The sequence below is a fragment of the Amphibalanus amphitrite genome, unplaced genomic scaffold (assembly GCF_019059575.1).
Source record: "Amphibalanus amphitrite isolate SeventyFive unplaced genomic scaffold, NRLGWU_Aamphi_draft 000072F_arrow, whole genome shotgun sequence".
Taxonomy (NCBI): domain Eukaryota; kingdom Metazoa; phylum Arthropoda; class Thecostraca; order Balanomorpha; family Balanidae; genus Amphibalanus; species Amphibalanus amphitrite.
The window spans coordinates 947,772-971,628 of record NW_024881568.1 but is presented as its reverse complement, the minus strand read 5'-3'; the positions used below and the strand labels follow the sequence as shown (position 1 = coordinate 971,628).

The window sequence follows — 23,857 nt, the reverse complement described above, 5'->3', positions numbered from 1 at the left end:
ATAATAAGTCAAGCTGAGACTTGTGACGTATCAATAGGTTTTTAACGAAGATAAGATACCATTACCGAAATTGGAGTACCCTTGGCAAAATTATTTATTGCAGTTCGTTGTCGGAGGTCGTAGGAGCAGGGCGTGCATCTGGCCCAGGCCCTCTCCTGTTGTGTTTCTGTAGCATTTTCTTTGTTATTTTGCTTAGCCTTCTGTTCTTCCTAGACTTTGGAAGCGTGCAAGGACTTTCTTTAATAATAATTGATTGAAAGACCTTATTCCTGAGGGCGTAGGTCAAGGTGGACTTTTAGCAGCCTCAGTCTGTCAGTCTTGGGTCGCCTTGCTGCACTACGCATATCAATATCATACTTTTTAGTATCCGGCTCCCCTTCGACTCAGTGCATCATGAAGTACATCCCAGATCTATCACACCTGCACACAGCCGAGAATACTGGCGCAGGACTGAAGCTTGGGATAGTCAGACTTGGCAGAGCAGCAGGAAAGGTGGGTAATTTAAGTTCTTTTTGTCTTATTCATGTTGATGAAGGATTTTGATTCTGATCTCATTCTTATGCTATTCATTGCCATGTATTTGTGTTTGATCTTATGTATAGGTTTTGAACAAAGCTGAATGCAAGCTGTACCTATGTCTCTGCGGGTTACTGACCTGGTTTTACAAATCATTGAACATTGAATGCTATATGGACGGCACAGAAAGATGATAACCCTTCAAATGTGTATCTGGGTAGGTGCATATTGAGCTTGGAGAGAGTGTGTGTTTTTTTGTAGTTTGGAACTTTGGAGCCTTAATTGCTTGTTCAATTGTTTTGTTTTGCATTGGCTTGTTTTAGAATATGAGGGATGTGCTAAGGCTGTTAAAATACCCATTTCCCATGTTCACATTATGCCCTTTTTCCCCAGTGTACCATGTGACATTATGTTAACCCAGGGTTTATTGTATTATATTGATAATCAGTTTCATTTTAAGATAATTTACTGACTACAGCATAACACCAGTACTGGTACTTAAGTTTGGCATGTGTACTTGTAAATACAAGATAAGCTAGATGATTGAGGCTATCAAGCTTAGACCTCAGTCTTTACTACAAGTTCAAAGACTGAAGTGGACAAGTGATATTGACATCTTTTGGGGATGGCTTTGCTGAGTACATGTTACAAAACTCTTCAAAACATAGTTTCATCACTGGTTAATGTGAAGTTCAAAGAGAGTCAGCATACAACAAAACAACTGTTAATTGCACCTGCAGATTATTTTCCTAGTCATTCCTCCGGTGTGGTGTGTGTGAGTGGGAAGCTCCGCTCCGCTGGCCGGCTCGTACCGCTCGGCGCCGCTCCGTGCTCGGCCCGCTGGGCGGCGGTGAGCGCCGTTCGCCGTACCCGGCGCCTGCGGTCGCCGCGCGCCGGAGGCTGCTTCCGATGGCGTGCTGACGGCCGGGGTGAGTGGACGCTGCTTCCTGTGGCCCGCAGCCGTGACCGGACCGGAACCGGCCGCGCCGCCGCCGGCCGCCGCAGGGCAGCCGGCCGGCACACAGCGCGGACGGACTGAGCAAAGCCGTGTCAGGAGTAGCGGATAATTCAACTTGGCGCACGTCGTGGACCTACTAACTACATAGCCCAAAAGCTGCTGACCGTGTATCCTGCACGGTATACGGACTGCTGTGACCGTGTTTGGTCAGTCTTGAGGAGTGACCAAGTCCGGGTGAGCGAGGCGTTGGAAGCTGGACATTCACCGCTGTAAGCGGCCTCGGCGCACCGGTTTGTGGGCCCGTGGACCATCCGAGCTGAGCCCGCTCTGATCCTCTGATGGCTCTGTTGCGGCCCGTAATCTGGAGCCGTGGATCAGCCGGCCCGGGCCGCTGACACGACTCGTCACGGTCATGGGCTTCCCGTCGGCGGCTGCTCGCGCTGGCCTTGTCCGGCCGTTGGCTGGCCCCGCGGCGCAGCTGGGAAATCGGCCGGCCGGCGCCTCCTGCCGCGGCCTGGCGACGCGGTGGCCCTGTCGTTCAGGGCCAGTTTCACACCGCTCGGACCGGACCGGTGCCTCAGGACGCTTTTCGGTGGAGAAGCATTTATGATAACGGGAACCAAACTTTGGGGTCTCAGTTTGAGAACATTGCCTCTTGGAGTCGGTCTGTGGGACAGTCCGTAGTTTCGAGACATGTCTCATACAATGTCTATAGAATGCATTGTTCTCTATATTTTTAGTGGTCAAGTTCAGTGGTAGAAGCGATTGTCCAGTTTCGAGCATCCTTTGCTGATGATATGGTTGACGGCGGTCTCTTTGGATACTGAACTCTTCTTTCTGTTTTTACGCTTTTTGAGACACATCGTCACTTTTCTCCTGCCAACCTTTTTCTCTCCTTTGAGTGAGTGAGTGCCGTATTCTCTGTACCTCGACCTCGGCCTTTAGGCGACCGTCGGCGCTGTGCGGGGGCGGCTGCCGGCGTCCGTCAATTATCGATTAGCGGCCGTGGTGGCGAGCGTGTCTCCCGAGTTCGTCCGCTCGTCCGCACTTGTGTGTCTGTCTGTGCCCGGCCGCCCGACCCTCTCAGTGGCGGCCAAACACGCAGGGGCGCCCATTGGGCAGAAATTCCGGGCCGCCGGCGCTGGGGCCGGCGGTCTGGCGGCAATTTCGCTGTGTTTTGCGGTAGCCGTGTTTCTGGCACTGTCATGCCCCGTGTCCTTGGTGTGGCCGGTGCGGTGGTTTCCCAGTTCCCCGGTTGGTCTGGTGTCTGTGGCTACGGTTAGGCGTTGCTGGGCGGCCGTACTTGCTGGCCTGCCGCCTTCTTTGTGCGCGCTCTGCGCTGACCGGCGGGTCCGCCGGCCGGCGCTGCGCCGCGCTCCCACGGAGCTGGCGGGCCGCCGCGCTGCCGCGTGCTGCAGCTGACCAGTTTTTGTGCGCCGTGCCGGAGCTCCGCAGACGGCCCGGTCCGGACCGCCGCGGCCCTCCCGGCTCGGGGTCCCTCGTGTCCCTCAGACCGGCCTTTCACCCTCCTCCAACTGCCTGCTGCCTGCCCCAGAAACAAACCCCTCTCTCTCCCTGGGATCGTTCCGATTCCCGGTGGTCCGCTCCGTTCACGGCCGATCGCCGCCCGCTCCAGCCGCGTTCCATTCGCTTCAGTCCGTTCAAATCGCACAGTGTCGCTCTGATCAGTCCTTTGTGTATGGCCGGCATGCGTCCCGGCCCCGCTGCTGGGACGCACTGCTCGGCGGCACGCTGCCAGCGAGACAAGGACACCGGTCACGAACAAAAAATCGCCGCCACCGGACCGCAGCCGCTCGCCCGGCTTTGCCAGGCATAGCTCAGAGGTTTACCGAGCCGGAGATTGTCACTGCCGCTCAGAGAACCGCCGGACGCACGCGTCGCGTGGGCGTCAGTAGTAGCGGACCTCTGTCCTCGTCCGGCGAGTTTTGGCTTTGTTCTTGGGCTAAGTAGAAGTTGATTGTCGTGAGTGACGCGGTCGTGATTCTCGCAATCCCGAAGGACGGCTAAGTTGTGAAATGGCAGAATTTGCTTCCTTATGTTTGAAAAGTATGGCGAAGTTTGTCACTAAGTTTGTTCTTCCTGAATAGTTTGAGTAGATTGCACACGAGCTTCGTCTGAGGACGCCGAGTTCATTGACCTTCATGACTCTGAAGTTATCGTGTTTTTGTTATATCCAGGACAAGTTGTCCGGTTTGTGCGGCTCTGACGCGCGATATTCAGTCGCTCCGTCTGTCTGCCAGTCGGTGCTCCGCGCGGCTGCCGGGCCATCATTGCCCCCCGCCGGCCCTCCCGCTCTCCGCGCGGGCGCACTGGGTCTAGGGCACGGGCGGCGGGCGCGCGGCGCGGCCTCTCCCTCCTCGCGCGGCCGGGCGGCTGCCGCCGGTTGTGGGTCGGCTCGGGGCGGCTGCGTGCCGGTCGGAGCTGCCGTAATTACCCCTCCCTCCCCGCCTCTGCCGGTGCCGGTCGGGCCGCGGGCCAGTGCCGCGCCGGTATGGCCGCGCTGGGAGCCGGACGGCGCGGCGGCGGCGGCGGACTCCCCCGCTCCGGCCGCGTGCCGCGCCGCCCCGCTGCCACAAACAGCAGGTCGGGACGGGCGGACGGACGGGATGGAATGGTGGCAGGGAGGGTGCGGGTCGAGCCGGCTCCGGGTACTGCCCCGCTACCACGGGAAAATCGCCACGTGGCCGCCGGCTACGCGCTCCACCGGAACGGGGAGACCGAACGCGGAAAACGAGGGGGAAATGTGTGACAAAATGACATTGAACTGGGCTGGTCACATCTCGAGCTTCGGGTGGAGTTCATGTACGTGTAGGGTGTTTACACGGCGGAAAAAAGTTAACACATGGGCAAATAAGTGTTCCCCTTTTCCGCCTGTCTTAGTGGCTACTGTATTGCCGGGTAACCTACCAAGCTGTTAACTGATATTTATTCAGCAGGATGCTGGTAGTCGTTCAAGGTCAACCTGCTTCACGCTGTGTCCCGTTCCGTTTGTGGATATTTCGGAACGTCCGGCGGATTTGGACAAATGATCTGCGGCGTGTCACCTCGGGTCGTGACGGCTCACAGCTATGTGCGGACTCACACGGTGCTGTTTAGTCTGTGCCGAGGTGTTGTGCCCGCCACCCGCTCCGTCACTGGGGACTGCGGACCTGCCCGTGCTCCTGCCGCGCCGACCTCCCCTCGGCGCGGCCGGCCGGCGCCGCTCTCCCCGGCCGGCGCCGGCGCCACAGCTGATCGATACCCCTCCCGTGCCGTCCCCTCGGCCCCCCTCCCCGGCCGGCCGGCTCCCCGGCTCGACAGTTTCCTCCCGGTCTGATGCGGCGCGAGGCGGGGGACCGACCGGACCGGACGGGCGGACCCGGGACCGGGCCGGCGCGCCGGGCGGATGCTGCCCGGGGTGGGGCGCCGGACGACCTGTCACGGGACGGGTCACGCAAGGGGTGGTGGGTCACTGTGGGGTGTGGTCACCGTTTGTAAGATGTGGTCACTTTTTGTGGGATGGGTTTACTGGATGTTGGAGACTAGACGCAACTATATAAATATGCTTTGAGAAACTTTCGTGGAAATGCGCCCGATATGATCAGCCTGTCTTGAGTGACGTCTGTCTGACATTTTTGCTAAGTAGGTACGCATTTTAATAACGAATTTTTCATTCCTAAGCGGCCTGCCGCCTCGTCTCGACCGGCTACATCTCGACTCGTTCTCCAGAGGAGTGTCGCCGGGACACGCAGATCGTGTCACCGAAGTCAGTTTATCTCCCTGACACAATCAGTCGGTACACGGCGAGTCTCTCCAGCCTTTTGGGCGCAGCTGCTCGCGGAATGCAGCCGCGGACGGCCGGCGCGTATCTTGATCAGATGGTGCTGAGCACCGGCCGGTGGTGGTGCCTGTGTGGAATGGCGTCGTCCGGCCCTCTGGTGCTTGGCTCGCCGCTCCTTGTCCGTCTGTCGGAGAGGCCTGCAGGAGCGGTCGGTTCGATCTGTTCGGTCTGTAGGATGGTGGACAAGTGCGACGGGCCTCGTGCCGCCTCTCACGGGTGATTTTTCTGGAATGCTTTCGAGTGTCCGGCCAGAGTCCAATTTCTCTACGGACACTTTGTAAGATATTTTAACCCGCGCCCCGTTGGGCTCTGCCGAGCAACGCGCCCGGTTGGGGGGGGGGGGCATTTTGGCCCCCCCCCTAAGATCTCGAGAACCACGCAACATAGCGACAAGCGGTAAACGGCGTTGGATAGCCCCAACGGGGAACTACCTTGTGACCCAATTTTATTGACCTAGGTCAAACCGATGACGTCACAGGTCAGGTCAAAGGTCCCATTTTAACCGTTTACAGGCACTTCAAGAAATGCGTTGTAAAATCGAGTAAAATGCATTTCATTGAAAATCATCGATGGGGAAATGTTCTTCAAACACATATTTTTCTATTTGAGGTCACTGATACCAGGTCAGGTCACAGAGGTCAGGTCACGGGGGGGGGGGGTCACAATATGAAAGTGTCGTGTGATACATGTTTTATGGTCCATTTTACATGACAAATGCGATTATATGGGTCAGGCAGCCTTTGGGGCCAGCTTAGATCACGTTTTGGTCAAGGTCAGGTCAAGGTCAGGTCAAGGTCAGGTCAAATTAGGTCAAATTTCAAAGTTAATATTTTTGCATAAAATGGGTATCGAATCGATGCAGCTCGTCACGGGGAGTTCAATGGTGGTCTTTGTTTTGCCGTACGAGGTCTAGAATTGCTAAAAATTGAGTTCAAAAATTTGACGTCATCATTTTTGAACAGTTTTTTCGCTATAACTTGGCCAAAAAACGAGATATCGATCTGAAATTTGGTATGTATATAGAAGAGCGCTGGGACTATCACATATATTCCGGTTTTTTCGAAATTCGGAACATTTTGGATTTTTTCAAAGTTTTTCTAAAAAAAAATCAATTTTTTGATTTTTTTTGGGTCAAAAACCAAAAATTTTGAAAATCCGAGATAGCAGTTTTGTAGCGCCGCTTTTTGTCTACTAGACCATATAAAGAACTTTGAAATTGCTTGATAACTGTAGATTTGGTGAGCGTTTCAAGATTGCATGTTTTTTGCTCATTTTTGCTCGAACATGACCTCAGTTTGACCTCAATAACTCCTGACCTAAGGTGACCTAAGACTTGAAATTTGGTGTGAAGGTGTCAAATTGATGCCCGGGAAGGTACTGAAAATTTGGCGGCGCTGCGCGCCGCCGTTTTCTTGCTATTCAGGAAAAACCACAGGGGGGGGGGCAAAATGGTCCCCCCCAACGGGGCGAGGGTTAATTTAGGAGCGTGGATGAGATGTTACGTGCGTTACACCTACCTACTCTTAATTCCCCCCCCCCCCCCACAAAAAAAAAATTGAAGCGTGCACCGAAAGAAAAGTTTTGTGCGCCATTTAATTTGTTTTCATTTGCGCAAGGATCGTTTCACTACCACTGAGGGTCATTGTCACCATGTATCTTTTATGCGTTATCCGTGTTTCCCATCGTCCCGCGGTTTTATGGCCCGGTCGAAGCGATGTAATGTCTTACTTTGTATTCAGACCCTCGCCGCCAGTCTGGTGGATCTATCTCACGCAAAGGAAACCGGTTTGATAAGGGCTCGTTTTTCTTGGACTATCTACTTCTCCGTTTCCGTTTTGCTGTTCTTTCCTTCGCTGTCGTCGTGTCTGCGACATGTTATCTTATCGCGGGCCTTTCGCAAGTGGGTGCCGACCGGCGTGGTGCGTGGTTGTGGCGTTTGTCCCGCCGGCTCCGGGTCGGTTCCGGCCGGCTCTGACGGACGGGAGAGCCAGCTCTCCGGGGACGGTCGCCAGGCGCCGGCCGCAGTCCGCAGTCGCAGCCCGGAACTTCTGATTGTGGCCGCGCCGCAGTGCGGCAGACGGCCCGAGTGGGCCGGCCGCGGGCGCCGCTCAGCCTTTGTGCGCCTGCTCGCCGTATTATGGGCCCGTGTGTTGGGCCCCGGTCCGCCGCCCGCCAGCCGGCGACCGTCCGACCATCCGGGCCGTCCCTTCCCCTGCTGTCGGGTCCTCTGGGGCCGACGACCCCCGCTGTTCCGTGGGTTTCGCGGGATGGGACGGAGGACCGGTCCGAGTTCGGCCGCTCAGCTGCACTCTAGGCTCAGCTGACTGGTTGTATGGCTCAGCTGACTGGCTGTATGGCTCTGCATGGTGATAGATATAGCTCAGCTGACCAACTGTATGACTCAACTACTAGTTATATACCTTAGCTGACCGTGGGACGCAGATGACTGATTGTATAGCTGGACTGATGTGCTCTGCCGTGCCTACGCTATAGTGTCGGCCAGGGGACCTTGCCGCTGAGACTCTCGGGGCTCGCCTGGGAACGGACGCTGGCTGGGACTGTCCACGGTCGGTCCGCCGCGGTCGTATCATCCCTCGTTCTTCTCATGGTCTCTCCGCCCGTCTCCGCTCCGTTCGTCCGCTGCCCAGATGAACTCAGTGTGTACCCGTCTGGCGGCTGGCCGGCGGTGTCCAGAACAGGTGGCTGCCACGCCGCCACGCCGCCGGACAGACGGGCGGACGGACGGGTCCACCATCTGCCGGTGCGCCGCCCCAGATAGCGGCCTGCGGCGGCGCGGTCCGAGCCGCGGGACGGTGCGGACTGGACGGCGGCCCCGGCCACGAGATGGTGCGGGCTGAGACTACCCTGTAGCGCGGTCTGTTCGGGACTACTGTTAAAGGTAGTGTGCCAGCTTTCCTGGACCGTATGGAGTTAATGGCCCAGATAAGGAGAACTGGATTTTTAGAACTTATCCATACCTTCAAAACTCATGGAAACGTCTTAAATTCTTCAAATTTTGAGTACCCCAGTGCGAAATTCGCCCCGACGGGTTGTCGGTCGTACCCCAACCACACTTCACACCACTATGAACAATAAATGCACACACTGAAATCGCTATTACCGATATGCTCATCCAATCAAGTTTCGATAAACCCGTTCATCATCATCTCCTGCGGTTTCGAACACGCCTGTTAGGTGGTGCGGTAGACCGCGCCCAAAGCCAGGGCCCCGGTAACGTGAGGTAGCCGAGTCGGGGCAGCGTGCGCTGACCCAAGCCGGGGCCGCGCGTCCTCCCGGTGTCATGTGATAGCCCGGGGGGATGCGGTAGACCGCGCCCAAAGCTGCGGCCCCGGCTTGGGTCAGTGCACGCTGCCCCGACTCGGCTACCTCACGTTACCGGGGCCCTGGCTTTGGGCGCGGCTTCTGCTCATACTTTGTGGTGCGGTGGTGGTGCGTCGGGCCGCGCGCTCTGACTTCGGCCAAGAAAATGCGTCAGCTGATCATTGTCATTTCTGCCACTTGCGTGTGGTGAAATGGGGTCATAACTTAAGAGACGGCTTTTTCATATCAATTATTTTACATAAAATCATATTTCAAACCATAAATAATGTTCGACAGCCAAATAAAAGAAACAATAGGGGAAGTTGGGGCAATGCCGGAGTTGGGGCAAAGCCGAAATTCGAGATATTTCGAAAACCGTAAGACATGGATGCCACCTGTCAGTGATGCTCTGAAGCTTAAGTGACTACAATTATCGCATGTTTGTTACGAGTCGTCATTCGGAATACTTCGGCTGTGAGGGCGCCAAGAGCGTTTTCAAGGTACGCGTTCCTTGTACTACATGCGCCTTTGAAGCAGCATTTCTTACTCATTATCCTACCGTTTGTCTGGCCAATTCGGTCAAGTAATCTTCAGCATGTCTTTACATAAGTGTGCTGCCTATTTGAAATTTATACGGCACGTTGAAAAGTTATGGGCCTGCAAATGAAAGTATGGCTGGCTGGGGTAATGCCGAAAACGTGCAATTACGCACGTTAAAGTACGCTACGTGGACTTTACTGCTGTAGAATAGCAACGCGAATTTTTAGTCACACAAATTACACTTTCAACCGACACAACGGCCTGTTACCTATAAGGAATTATTTACCTGGCATTTTCTTATTATATTACACAATTATAACTTCCAGTGTGCACCAAGCGTCCTCAAGCTCTTAAAACGCGTGTCAGCTTTGATAAATTCTGGATAAAGTTTGAGATAAAGTGGCAAAACATCAATGTCGGCATTCCCCGTAGATCATTTCTGCCATTTTCGGCTTTCCCCGCAGTCCGGGGCAACGCCGAAAAAATCACTTCTTTGATATTTTTAGTTTTTGCGCTTAACGGTATGCGAATTCATCAAATGCGCCTGGTATGTTTGAAAGGCAAAAGACTGGCCTCTCGAATGACGCCAACAAGAATAGCTTATGTTGTCTACCTTGCGTGCTACGGGCGTCAGAAAAAAAGTATTCGGCATTCCCCCAACTTCCCCTACCAATACAGGCTTACAGTTTAATGCTCGACATTGTGTTGTCTACGATTAGACAGCTGATAACTCATTCCCGTACGTCGTAACTCTATAATGACCTTTGCTTATTGTCACATGTGCGCCGCATTCGCGATTGTTGCCGACGCCTGTTTGCAGCTCAGCCCACTACAGCTGTTATACATATCGAAAAACCGATAAACTTTTAGGCGAAAAAGGCACTATTCCAGGCCCATTTTTGATTTTTTTTGCGATATTAGGTAAAAACAGAAGCTTCTTATCCTAGGAAAAATAAAATGGGAAATCTTTCAAAGGTGGCACACTACCTTTAACGCCAGACCCATTGAGACCCTAATTTTTCGCGATTACTTTTAAATGCGTGAAGGAATTTCAACCAAGCTCAGGACATGGCCGTTTCAAGACAGGCCGAAACTTTTACAATTTAGATATTTTATCGCCATTTCAATATTTCAGGCACTTGTCATTGACTCGTAATGTTAACTGTTTTTCCATCCTGGATAGAGGCTTTCTACGTCATATGACATTAGGCTCCGCCCACGACTGCGGCATTGACCCGTGCCCATCAGCGACCTCTGTACAAACGACACCCCTGCCATCTGTGAAGGACTATGAATTTCGCTGACGCTTCACGTGCTATGAGTCAATTGCAGCAGACGGTCAAGTAAATGTTAGGCTCTTGTTGACTCTTGTATATAGGACCAAGAGGACCATCACTCCTCAACCTACTACTCAGTCGTGCTTCGAACAAACGTTAACGATTCCTAACAAATACGATTTTCGATGTAGGGTATCTGTGTGAAATACGAGCGAGCCGTATGATGTGAAGCTCAGGCAATTAACTTATTATTGCGTTGTTCGATGGTTGCATAGCGTCCATAGCGATGTCAATGACAAATCGGCAGCTACTTGGTGACATCCGACATCCCATTATCGCATTATCTGCAACGCCATAGGCTTTAAATACAGGTGAATATTTCCTAACCTTATGTCAGTTATATGCCATCTGCCCGTCATATGCAGCTTATAAAAAAAGATATCAGCGAACATATCAGCATTGTAGAAGCAATGCGCATTGAGCATTTATGACTCCTTAGTCATCATGTCGCTCTCTGGGCACTGTCAGCCAAGACGCTACGCACAACTCCGCCGGCTTTCGGCACCGCTCGACCGTCGCCCGTCCCCGCCCCCCGCCACAGCGAGAGTGACCGCGCGCCGGCCCGAAACCGCCGCAGGCCAAGACCACAGAGGCGGGGCTTAGCTGTGACGTCATAACGTATCACAGACTGACTGGTGATAGCCTCTACACACCGGATGAAAATCTTGCTCGAAATTTAACATTACGAGTCAATGACAAGTGCCTGAAATATTGAAATGGCGATAAAATATCTAAATTGTTAAAGTTTCGGCCTGTCTTGAAACGGCCATGTCCTGAGCTTGGTTGAAATTCCTTCACGCATTTAAAAGTAATCGCGAAAAATTAGGGTCTCAAGGGGTCTGGCGTTAACAGTAGGAGCCTCCCAATCCAAGTTTAAAGGTAGTGTGCCACCTTTGAAAGATTTCCCATTTTATTTTTCCTAGGATAAGAAGCTTCTGTTTTTACCTAATATCGCAAAAAAAATCAAAAATGGGCCTGGAATAGTGCCTTTTTCGCCTAAAAGTTTATCGGTTTTTAGATATGTATAACAACTGTAGTGGGCTCACCTGCAAACAGGCGTCGGGCAACAATCGCGAATGCGGCGCACTTGTGACAATAAGCAAAGGTCATTATAGTGTTACGACCATACGACGTACGGGAATGAGTTATCAGCTGTCTTATCGTAGACAACACAATGTCGAGCCTTAAACTGTAAGCCCGTATTGGTATTGTTTCTTTTATTTGGCTGTCGAACATTATTTATGGTTTGAAATATGATTTTATGTAAAATAATTGATATGAAAAAGCCGTCGTATAAGTTATGACCCCATTTCACCACACGCAAGTGGCAGAAATGACAATGATCAGCTGACGCATTTTTCTTGGCTGATGTCAGAGCGCGCGGCCCGACGCACCACGCGTATTTGGAAATTCCGACCTCGACGAGCATCAGAAGCCAACTAACAGGCGTGTTCGAAACCGCAGGAGCTGATGATGAACGGGTTTATCGAAACTTGATTGGATGAGCATATCGGTAATAGCGATTTCAGTGTGTGCATTTATTGTTCATAGTGGTGTGAAATGTGGTTGGGGTACGACCGACAACCCGTCGGGGCGAATTTCGCACTGGGGTACTCAAAATTTGAAGAATTTAAGACGTTTCCATGAGTTTTGAAGGTATGGATAAGTTCTAAAAATCCGGTTCTCCTTATCTGGGCCATTAACTCCATACGGTCCAAGAAAGCTGGCACACTACCTTTAAGGGACCGTCCAGTGGTAGGTTTCGGGGACATTCAGTGGAGAAAATGAGTGATCAATCTGGGTGGCAACTGACAGTTATCGTCAGGAATGGATGGGATAAGTTTCTAACGCTGCCAACATTGGAGTATGGTGGTCAGACCCCCGAGCACTCCACTCCACAGTCCTTGGCAGCGTATCGTGCGCCAACCTCGCGCCGGACCGCGCGCCGGTGATAGGCTATCGCTGCGCCGAGATAGCGGCATGGTGCCCCGGGTGGCGCGGACCTGCCTGAGACATAGCTCACCACGTGCTTCAACTGCTGGAACACTCCAGCCGCTTTCGCTGTTGTTTTTCAGCTCGGACAAAAGGAAAGGGGTAGATAACATGGAGGTTACATGTGCTTGAAGTCTGCCGATGGGTGCTCGTGACGCGTGGGCGGCCTATCCCGACCGTTCGGGCAGCGCCGCTGCCTGTCCGGCTCGCTGCCCCCGGCACTCGCACGTCCTCTCACAATGGTGAACCGGTGCTGGAGAGTATCGGAAGACCAACTCTGCATGGCGATGACTGCAGTCCGCTGCACAAATTCGCTGAGCTGTGATAGGTGAGGATTCCGCGTCGCAGCGGCGCCAGTGTTTAAACCGGAGGGTCAGGCGAGATCGGTCACGTCCTTTCAGTACCACGTCAGCGCCCGATAGTCCCCGTGTCATTGCCGTCGAACGCTCGCCAACCCGGGCCAATCAGTCGGCTCATTAGCTAGTCTCCGGAGTACGTGCCCGTAGCGTTATCGCTGGTTCGTCCAGCGCTGAACGGTCAAGGCTCGCCCGCTCGGACGTCCGTGCCGCCTCGTGCGGGGTATTTACGACCGCCGCGGTCAGCCGGCGGGCGGTGAGCCGGCGTCGGCAGGCGGTCACGCGGCACCGTCCACGGCCGGCCGCTGCTCCATAGGGCCAACCGCTGGTCTCGGGGACACCGCCGGCGGCCACGGGTCCGTCGTGGACCAGCCGGCTCACCAAGGCCGGAACAGAGCCTCGCCGCCGCCTCAGAGCGGGACGGCAGCCGGCGAGGCTAGGAGGCCTACCGTTGACCCTCAAAGCGTCCCATGACTAACCCTAGCCATCACCAGTATCCTCAGCACGGTGATGGCGCGGTGTCCACCACCCGCGGCGGTGCCGCACTCGATTGGTCGGGTGGCCGGTCTGATAGAAACTCCGCCCGCTGCCCGCGGAGGAAATGGGGTAGATTGGGAGGGCGGGGCATCCGGCATGAGCGCTGAGGTAAACAATTCAAATGGGAGCCTGCGTAGTGAAGGGACTGGTGTAGTTTGATGGGGATTATCTGAGCTCGGAAAGGAATAGAAACTGCTGTAGACGGCAAGGGTTTGAGCTGACCAATGACTGAGTGGAAAAGGGTTTGGTTTTGGGTAAACTGAGGAAGTGTGGTCTTGACAAATATGTAAATCATCTGACGTCAAATGTTTGCGCCAGGGTTGATGAATGCCTGACGTTTCGCCAGCGTGCGATCGTACCTAAAGCTCGTCTAACGAGGCACGGGGTACCGGTCCGCTACACCGGTGTCTTTCGTGTTTATTCAAAACAGCTGATACACGCCCAAGCCCTCCGGTTTTTATCACACGCAGGGTTTACAGCTGTAATCTAATGCCAACGAACTCCTTAGCACCCTATCCGTGTTTTTCCTCTTTTGGCAGAGGAATGTGGCAGAATGTGTTGTGAAGTAACTGCTGATAAAAGATAGCCAAAACAAAGTCACGACTGCCTGACTTTGTGCAGGCTGGAGCTCGAAACAATTGTATGAATGTCTGCAATATCCAGCTCTTGGTCAAAATCGGAGATGTCTGTTGACTGTACTGTATATGCAGACTCAGTCACTTTATCCGTCGGGGCGAAGACCGGCATAACCACCTTTTAGAGCATTTCACGATCTCCGATTACAAGTTGATTTATCAGGACCTTCTTTAGCTCGTCGCACCGTTCTGATGCGGGATGAGATCCGACTACCGCTGTGTCTGCCGTTGAGTCTGTCCCATGTCGACTACCGGAGCAGTGCCGGGTCCCTGGGTCGGGGAGGGCAGACCCGGCGGCGGGCGGCGCGCGCTGCTATTGTGCCGGCTCTGGGCCGGACCGCCGCCGGCGGTTGGCAGCTGGGAGCGCCGAGCGGCGGCAGCGCGCGGTCGACGGCCGCCAGTCAGCTGCTGCCGCCGCGCGCCGGCCCGCAGCGGCACCAGGTGGTGGCAGAGGGCTCCCCCGGCCCGAGCCGCACGCACTGAGCGGCGCGGCGACACCTGCCGACCCGCCGGCCACAGCTGCCGACCGGCCGACCGCGCCGACCGCGCCGCGCGGCCCCGCTCGTCCGCCGCCGCCGTATCGTCCGTCAGCGTGCTGCTCCGCCGCCGGGCCGCTAATTGGAACACGGGGGATGGCTGCTCCGGCATCACGCCGTGCTGCTGATGACACGTCTATCTGACACCGTCCGACACGACTGGCACCGTCTGACACAGCGGCCTCCGGCGATAGTGGCACGGCCGGTGACGTTACCCGACAGCGCAGCTGACACGTCACGCATTATGTGGGGCAGCGGGCTGCATCGCAGGTAAGCAAGCAGAGCAGACCATTTAGTGACAACAAGATACGCGACATGTTCACTGAATGCTGGCAAATTGCTAGTCAGTTCCATAATGAGGCGGTTTTGACTTGTCATTAGTGAACGTTTATTGTGTAGGTGATCTCATTTTGGGTTTGTGTAGCCGGCACAATCCATAGAACCACGGATGTAAACGATCCAATTATGGTTGAACTTTCCCTGACGAAACATACCAACCATGTCACATTGTCACGGGTATTTCTGCTCTCAGAGCTACCGAGGGGTATGGCGCAAGGTGCCATCATTTCGGGCTGCCTGCCATCACCGATTCGTGGGTTCTCTTTGTCGGTGTTACGGCTGCGGCGGCTGTAACCACGAGTGCCGTCCACACCGACCGTGAACACATTATTCCCTGTCCCGGCGATCGGTGATCGGTCGACGGCGAGGTAGCTTTGTTTTCCGATCGGTGGTGAGCTCACGGCATGCTGCTGTGGTAGGCTGAGTTGTCATGGTTACCGTCGACGGCAACTTTGTGACCCAAATGGGTCGGGAGCGCGTGGACCGATACAAGGTAAAACGTGACTGGTTTCTTTCCGAGGAACCGTGCGCGTGGGTGATGTATGGACACATTGCTGTTGTGCGATATTTTTGGGTGTGAGGCCGCACATCTGAGAACTGCCTGGGAATGTCATCATTGATCGGTGACCGTGTCCGGGGTGTCGGCCGTCCGGGCAGCGGCAGTGCGAAGGGCTGACGGCTGACGCTCGCCGCCGCCAGCTCGTGATGGCCAGTCACCGTGGCCGGCCGCCGCGGCGCGAGGAGCCGTGCGCGCGGTCGACGCCCGACACGCGGCGTTCGTGCTCGGTCGGCGCTTCACACGGCCGGCTGGCCGTGCGCCGGAGCCGTGACGCCGCGTCACAACGGCCGGGGAGCGGCGGCCGCCTCCTCGAGACAGCACACAGCACACTGCACGGCGCACAGCAGCGGACAGTGGCCGGCCGCGGAGTGGCGGCCGCACTCTGCCGCGCCGGCGCACACTGCACAGCGGCAGACGGCCGCCGGCCACTACGTTTTCACGCCCGTTTTGTGGCTCGTCCGAACACAGTCCACTCCACCGCAGTCTGTTCCATTGACCATTACCGTCTGTCCAAGACCCAGACTCCAGCAGTCGGATCCGACACAGCCCCCCACCGGTCAGTCGGTGGCCTGTCGTCGGTGACCGTCGGCTGCGCTGTCCGCGGACGGCGCGCCTCCCCACGGACCTGTCAGCGCGCTCACACCGGTCGGCAGAGCCGTCTTTGTGGCCCCGTCACCATTGTTCGATATTGAGTCACCTTTTTAGCGGCGGGGCGGCGGTGCAGCGGCAGTGGACCGAGTTCCCACCAATGCAGGACGATTGAAGCGAAGGGTGGCCATTGTCCACGTCGATATGGCATGTTTTAGCGCTTCTACAAGCCAGGAATGGCTGTTACATGGCGTCCTGTTCTTCGGTAGTTACTTATTTTCCGATAATCTGATATTTCCCTCACTGACACTCCCAACACGTATTAGGCGCAAATGAAACGCTATTGTTCTATTGCTTCCCTACAAGGCCACCGCTCACCGCTGCCATGTTTTGTTATGTCAGTAGCTCGGAGTTGCTGCGCCCGAGTCGGCAGCCCGCTGTCCGACCGGCAGCAAAACAGCCCCTTCCGTGCGGCGCTGCCGGCGATAAGCGCCCCCTGCACCGCCGCGGCGCGCCGGCTGGTCTGTATTTACAGCTGAGTGACGAGCGCTGACCTCGCCGTGCCGTCACACCCGTGACCCCGACCCGACGCGGCGCGCGCCCGTGACCCGCCCGTGACCCGGCCGCAGTGTGGCCGCTGACCCGTGTGACCCGCCGCAGTGGGACCGCCGACCATGACCGCCCCGTGCCCCTCCCTCCCCGTGCCGCAGGTCAAGTTCTCGCTGCTCGATGAGCGTGATATCAACCTGGTGCAGCAGTATGCGTTCGAGGCGCGGCTGGAAATCGATCGGAACGGCAACGGCGCGGCGGTGTACGCCTGGTGCTTCGACATCAACCGCGGCCGCAGCTCCGGACAGTTCGTGCACTCGATGCTGTGGTGAGTGGCGAGCCCCCCGGCCGGGCGGCGGTGGCGGTGCTGGGTCAGTGAGAGGTACCGCGACTCAAAATGTCACTGGCGTCCTGTCACCCGGCGTCTGTCACCGAATGCCACTGTGTATGATACCTAAATGTGCACGCTCGCATTGGGAACAGCACTGCGCTGATAGTAAGGCTCGGAGGAAAATGTCAATAGTAACGTTTTGCATAGGCTCTTTTCTCTTTACCGTTTCTAAAGTGTCTCGGCAATGGAAGGCACCTAGGCAGCTGTCATTTGACGTTTTGCTGTGGGGTCAAGTTCACCTCACCCCGCCATCCCAGTACCAACTTTTAACCCTCTCCTCCTCACTCTCAGGGAGCGCTACTGCGGCGGCGTGGCGCCCGGCTGGCGCATCATCCACATGAACGGCATCACGGTCGACAATCGGATCGAGAACCTGGCGCTGGTGCCGGACCGGCCGCGCGGCCAGGGCCCGCCCACGCCCGTCGAGCTGGAGGCCGAGCGTGAGACCCGCGAGCGTGACCGCGACCCGGCCACCTCCATCTACTGGCGCGCCATGCAGCAGCTGCCCGCCGAGAACGTCGAGGTGGGTGTGGATCGGAGTGGCCAGTGGGTGAGGGTAGGGGGAAGGCAGACTGTTGTAATGTACACTTGCCGAGGAACCTTTATTCAGCGCAGTGTTGTGGTGACAGACAAGCTGCAGTTTGTTCAAGTGATGTTTTAAGCTAAGATGAAATTCGTTATCAGCATTCCCGTGGTTGAACTTTTCGCTTGGAACGGTATCTTAGGAACAACAAATTTAGAAGAAGTCCAAAGTGCTATGGTTATCATCAATCCGCCTATACAGGCTCATTTTGATTGTGGTCCACACATTGTCCGAACCCTGGATATCCAAAGTCGAGTCGCGTTGACCGTCTGGTGTGCAAATCGACCTTTTTCTGTTTAACTAGAAGAGTCAGACATTTCGTTTTTTCTCACAGACAATGACAATAGGTACAAAAACAATGTAATAAGACCAGACGTTTCGACAACAAAGTGCCTTCGTCAGTGGAAAAACAAGATATAGGCTTTACATCGATAAAAAATATAGAAGACGACCAGCCTGCACGAAATACAGTTTTACTTTTTTGAAATACAGGTTAATTCTAATCTCGCACTAAAATGTTATATCGTTCTTCTGTCTAAACTATTCTGTAAGTCATAATCACAGCATTGGAATCGACACATTGACACATTATAACAGAGACACTCCTATGTATAGATATAGCTATTTGTTTTTTAGCACCATTTTCGCACCTATCCTGGACCAGCTGTAGAAGCCTGGCTTTATGTTAACGGTGTCTTCAAGTAAAATATATGCAGCTTCCATGGCTCTCCTAATCGGTTTTGGCATGCCCTTTTCCATCACTGTAGCTGAATCCCAAGCTGGAAGATGATGACACTTTTCTATATGAAGCACCATCGCATTGGATACATTATGATTTCGAACATCACGTTTGTGCTCTTGAAGTCGTGTTTTCAAACTTGGATTCGTTACGTTGACGACGTGCTCGTAATAGTTCCACACGATATGAACCTGAAAGAGAAGGTTATTGCCCTGAATGCCGTCGATCTGAAAATCCAATTCACAATTGAAACCGAAAACAGCGGAACGATTCCTTTCCTGGACACACTGGTTATTAGGTGCGGAAGTACAGCAAAATTTAAGGTATACAGAAAGCCTACAAATAAAGAAGACTACGTCCACTTCCTTTCAGGACACAGCGATCGCGTAAAAAGTGGCATAGTCATCGGCTTCTTTCTCCGAGCATTCAGGATTTGTAGCGAAGAATTCCTCGACGAAGAGATCACCCATATATACGAAACGTTTACAAGACTTCATTATCCAAAAGGTTACTTAATTCGGCTCCAAAACAAGGCGAAGGAAATAAGGAGGAAGAGTGTAGAAGAAAAGAAGAAACAAAAACAAGAACAAAAGAAACGAGGACGATTCATAACGATTCCCATCTCGAAACAAGCGAACGAAATAGCGACTAGTCTACGATCAGCTGGAACCAATGTAGCCATCGTTTCAGGATCCAAGATTCAAGATTTAGTGCGACCGAAGAAGGTGAACACATCAGACAACAGTGTTATATATAAGATACCTTGTTCTGGACCATGTTCAAAATCATATGTCGGTGAAACGGGGAGGGGTTTGAAAACACGACTTCAAGAGCACAAACGTGATGTTCGAAATCATAATGTATCCAATGCGATGGTGCTTCATATAGAAAAGTGTCATCATCTTCCAGCTTGGGATTCAGCTACAGTGATGGAAAAGGGCATGCCAAAACCGATTAGGAGAGCCATGGAAGCTGCATATATTTTACTTGAAGACACCGTTAACATAAAGCCAGGCTTCTACAGCTGGTCCAGGATAGGTGCGAAAATGGTGCTAAAAAACAAATAGCTATATCTATACATAGGAGTGTCTCTGTTATAATGTGTCAATGTGTCGATTCCAATGCTGTGATTATGACTTACAGAATAGTTTAGACAGAAGAACGATATAACATTTTAGTGCGAGATTAGAATTAACCTGTATTTCAAAAAAGTAAAACTGTATTTCGTGCAGGCTGGTCGTCTTCTATATTTTTTATCGATGTAAAGCCTATATCTTGTTTTTCCACTGACGAAGGCACTTTGTTGTCGAAACGTCTGGTCTTATTACATTGTTTTTGTACCTATTGTTGTTCTGTTTAACTTTGTGCGCGGTGGCTAAGTGACTCATCTCTGCCTAGGCCCGAGCTGTCTCCTGTCCTCTGCAGCTCTGCTCTCGTGTCCTCTGCTCCGCTCTTTCTCCTGTAATCTGTTCTGTCTGATGGTCTGTGTAGCTGAGGCTCCAGACTGCTCGCTGTCTCTACCCTGTTTTTAACGCTCGCCACAATCAACTGTTTGCTGACTGGCCAGCGCGGAGTGTAGTGACGGAACTATTCGCCGCAGATGTAAGCACTGCGTTACGTTCCGTCTGATATTGTCCATTCGGACAGTTTTGTGCAGCAGCGGCGCTCGTTTTTGTCCGTGCCGTTGTTTAGAGAATCTCGTGGCGACTCTCTGATGCCTTTCCGCCGACTCTGGATCGGGTGCAAGCTGAACCTGGCTTGCTGTTGTTAGGCTGTGCTGTTATCAAAGCAATGACAAGTTGGCGCCGAAATGTTCAGTCCTTTCGTTTTTGCCGCATTGTTTCATCTTTGGTACGTTTATTTAACCTTCCCATGGTCCCATTGCAGTACGTCTCAAAGCTGCAACCATCCCTGTGACGCCTGAAGAGTGTTGGTGTTTCCCGACCAGCGCCTCCCTCAGGGTATCACCCCAGTGCTGACCCTCATGTGTTGACCCACAGAGCACCAGCACCATCATCCGCGTGCCGCTGGACGGCATTGGTGACCTGAGCGAGGACGAGTGCATCTACTTCGAGTGCCGCAACCCGCCCTGCACGCGCATCGAACGAGAGCTGCGCGAATTCAGCATCTGCGGACGCTGTCAGGTGAGACACCGCGGGCTATTGTCGTTTTGACCAACAACCGTAATCGTGAAGTGCATTTTTCACTTGAGCCAGTATCATAACGTTGCTGTTATTACCATGCTATTGCCATAAATTCTTGTAAATTGCTGGACTATACGCACTTTTTGCTGCCACTGACGTGGTCTGACCCTCGCTGCTCTCCGTGTGCCACCAGACTGCCCGCTACTGCGGCACCTCCTGCCAGCAGCGCGACTGGCCCGTCCACAAGAAGTCCTGCCGCGAGCGCAAGCGCTTCATGCTCGGTGAGCGGCCGCCGGAGCGCTAGGACCGCCTTGGTGCGGCGCGCCGCCCCTCTGCGGCCTGCGGGACGGTCCTCCGGCCGGTCCCCGATCTCAGTCGCGGCGGCACCGCGCCGCCACCGCCGGCCGGCGCCGCCCGCTCAGCCCAAGACACGGCGCCGGCCGCGGAGTGGCGGCGGCGCGGTGCGGCCGCGCGCGACCCGCCGCAGAGGACGCCACCGAGCCGCCGAGCGCCGCAGCCAGCGGAGCACCGGACGGCGCGAAGTGGCTGGGCGTGGGGTGAACTGCCGAGCTGGAGCGAATGGGGCGAGAGATGGTGGAGACTGAGAGTCCGTGAGGGAATTGGAGCCGCTGATCATTTCCCGTACCTCTGAGGAATGGTCATTCCGTTTATGGGAGACCCTTGCAAGAGGTGATGGGGGAGCAGCCTGGTATCAGGAGATGGATAAATCGACAGCCTCGCGGTGTAACGGCTGCGTTGTCAGCTAGGACAGTGTTGGTGAAAGGGACGCATTCCCACCATGCGGGCGATCTGCCCCGCCGTCCGCGCGTGCTGTGTGGGGGTACCGCCAGGTATCGGGCTCCAGTGTGGGCGACCCGCAGCTGGGGAGGCCGGCCGACCCGGGCCGTTGCTCCTCGGGAGGCGGCGGGGCGGCGGAGGGGCGCCCTCAGCCGCCAGCGCCGGGTGTATGTATGTGTGTGTGGCGTTGCATATAGGGCTCACGGGTGTGTGTATTGTATAGTGTGTGGGGCATCATGACATTCCATGCATCGTGCGGCGCGTTTCACCGTTTTCCATCGCTCTTGCCATGACTGACCGACGCACGAACGCCTTCACCGGCACTGCTGCCTGCTCACCGCGAATCGAATCGAATCGATGCACATCGGCGCGGTCGCACCGACCGCCCGGCCTGCCTAACCAGTGTCACGTGTGGGTGTTTTGTGTGCGCTGTATACCTCATTAAGCATTCCCTGGTGGGGCCCAAAGAACGACATAGGCATAAGGAGGCTTTTCACTGCACAGGTGTGGAACACGGCATCAAAGGGAGGCTGCGTGCATATTTAGGGTTTTGTGTGCTATCTGTACAGTGTGCGTCTGTACACTGCCAAAGGCGAGCCTGCTCTCTGTTAAAGCTGCAGCGGATGATCGTCGATACTTTCTGGCATATCTTGCACGCTGGCACATTTGAATGGCGAGTTCTATTGAGAATATCGATGGCTAATGTGAAAAGCATTCCACCGACGCGCAAGCTCAACGCTCTTTCTGTTGGCATTACTAACGGGGCAACTGTTATCCGACTGTGTACTGTTTATCTGGCCGTTTGGGTGTGTTCCCAATCGCGTGTAGCAGTGTGAATTTGGCTCCAGTATCCTTTGGGTGTGTTTTTGTGGAGGTAGATCTCCGAGTACCACCGCCGTCGCGGAAAAGTTGCCTGCCGCGGGCCCTGGGATAGCGCTGAGCTCACGCCGCGCTGCGTCGCTGCTCGTCTCGCCTGCGTCACTGCTCGCCTCGCCCGCGTCGATCTCTGGCCGTGGTGCGGCGCCCTGGCCCGGCCGTCCGGCCGCGCGGCACACATGCTCAAGTTCCGTGTGTCGCGCGGGCTGTCCGAGACGCCGGGCGGTGGTCGGTGGACGGCCCCGGCAGTGTCCGTGTGCGCCGAGGTGGTGGTAGACTAACGGCGCGGTGACCGGTGACGGACCGAAATCCTCCGCCCTCCGTGGCCGGTGCCGACCCGCGGCGGCGCGCGCGGACTGCGGTCGGCCCGGTCCGCACACCGGCGCCTGTACAAACGAGAAACTCAGTGTGTGCTCTCTGTGTGCTGTATGCGTGGGTGCGGTACGTAGGGGGCTCCGGGGGACGTCGGAAGGCGTCTCGGGTGACGCGCCCGACCCGACGACCGAGCCGAGCCGATGTGTGAATGACCTGAGTCCTCCTCTCTGCCGTTGTGCTTTCTTTTGTTTGTACTCGTGTACGCACTGGTTCCGATGTGGGTGGTACATTATCTAGTCGACTAACCAAGGATTCCCAGTTTTTACTAACATTGTACATGCATCTACAATATAGGTATTTATATGAGCCGTGTGTTTTTGCTTGGACGAGCTGCTGCCCGTCCGTCGCCCGTTGGGACTGAAAATCGTACTGCAGATGGGCGACAAGGGTTCCGAACGAGCTGAATTAAACCATCCTATTGCTATGTTGTCCAAAATAAGACTTGAAGAGTAGTCTCCTCAACCGTCTGACCTCTGGCTGGGTGGGTCAAGAGGCCCATCCCAGGGGTCCTGGCAGGGCCGACTGTTAGTGGATTACTAAGATCGCCGGATGCCGAGCTCATCAACACTTGGGCAGGGATTGTGACTGTGGCCTCATGCCATCCGTGGCGCTTCGGCGCCACCCTGCGGCATGCTGAGGCCCCAGGTGCTTACAATGGGATTACCACGGGATTACTTGGATACCTATGTATTCACCAGCAGCGTTACCGCTGGCGTCTCGCTGGTTTCCCCAGATTCTCACGAAAATTTCCCTATTTTGAAAATCATTTCCCTAGATGCGGCTATTTTCCTGGAATTTGACGTACGTTCGTCATTTTAACCATTCGTGTTATAGTCGCTGCGTCGTAAACAGCAATTAACTACATTCTGTTACGTTAACGTAAGAGATTATAATGAAATTGCTGGCATATAACAAATTACTGTATGTGCCGTGGTATAATATAAGTGCGTGGTATATCGCAAATTGTGGGGTGTTGCGGGACGCGGGAAACTATACCGTATAGGTAGTGCTGACTGCTGGCGATAAGAGACGATTCGATGCATTAACCCGGTTTACATAGCATATTTGACGAGGCTCTAGCTCGTTAATTTGGCGATAATTTCGTTGCAGTGGTCTTCAAATACTTAGAGGGGATCATTTTGTAAATTGTTAAGCACCATTGGCATCTTTTGCAACATCACGGACACGGACGCGGAGATATAACCTTGCCACAAACCCTATGTAAACGCGTCTATTATTTCGCATGCCGTCAGACGTCAGTTTGACCGTAAAGAAGTGAAATGCGCTAGAAATTGTAAAAATCGCGCCAAAACAAAAACTTTGATGTAAAAAATTAGCCGCACCCGA

The 23,857-nt window shown here is 54.3% G+C and overlaps 1 protein-coding gene across 2 annotated transcripts; it reads left to right on the top strand.

Moving 5' to 3' along the window:
- Window positions 1-99: 99 nt before the first annotated feature.
- Window positions 100-22,816, top strand: LOC122379130 (zinc finger MYND domain-containing protein 19-like). Of its 2 annotated transcripts, XM_043361077.1 has the most exons (6): window positions 112-492; window positions 16,766-16,932; window positions 17,287-17,518; window positions 20,318-20,461; window positions 20,655-20,794; window positions 20,924-22,816. In XM_043361077.1, exons 1-5 carry the CDS (start codon window positions 394-396, stop codon window positions 20,763-20,765), a joined length of 753 nt encoding a protein of 250 aa, XP_043217012.1. In that variant the 5' UTR covers window positions 112-393; the 3' UTR covers window positions 20,766-20,794; window positions 20,924-22,816. The 2 variants fall into 2 exon arrangements, with proteins under 2 accessions (XP_043217011.1, XP_043217012.1); XM_043361076.1 differs by having other exon boundaries at window positions 100-492; window positions 20,655-22,816.
- Window positions 22,817-23,857: the final 1,041 nt, after the last annotated feature.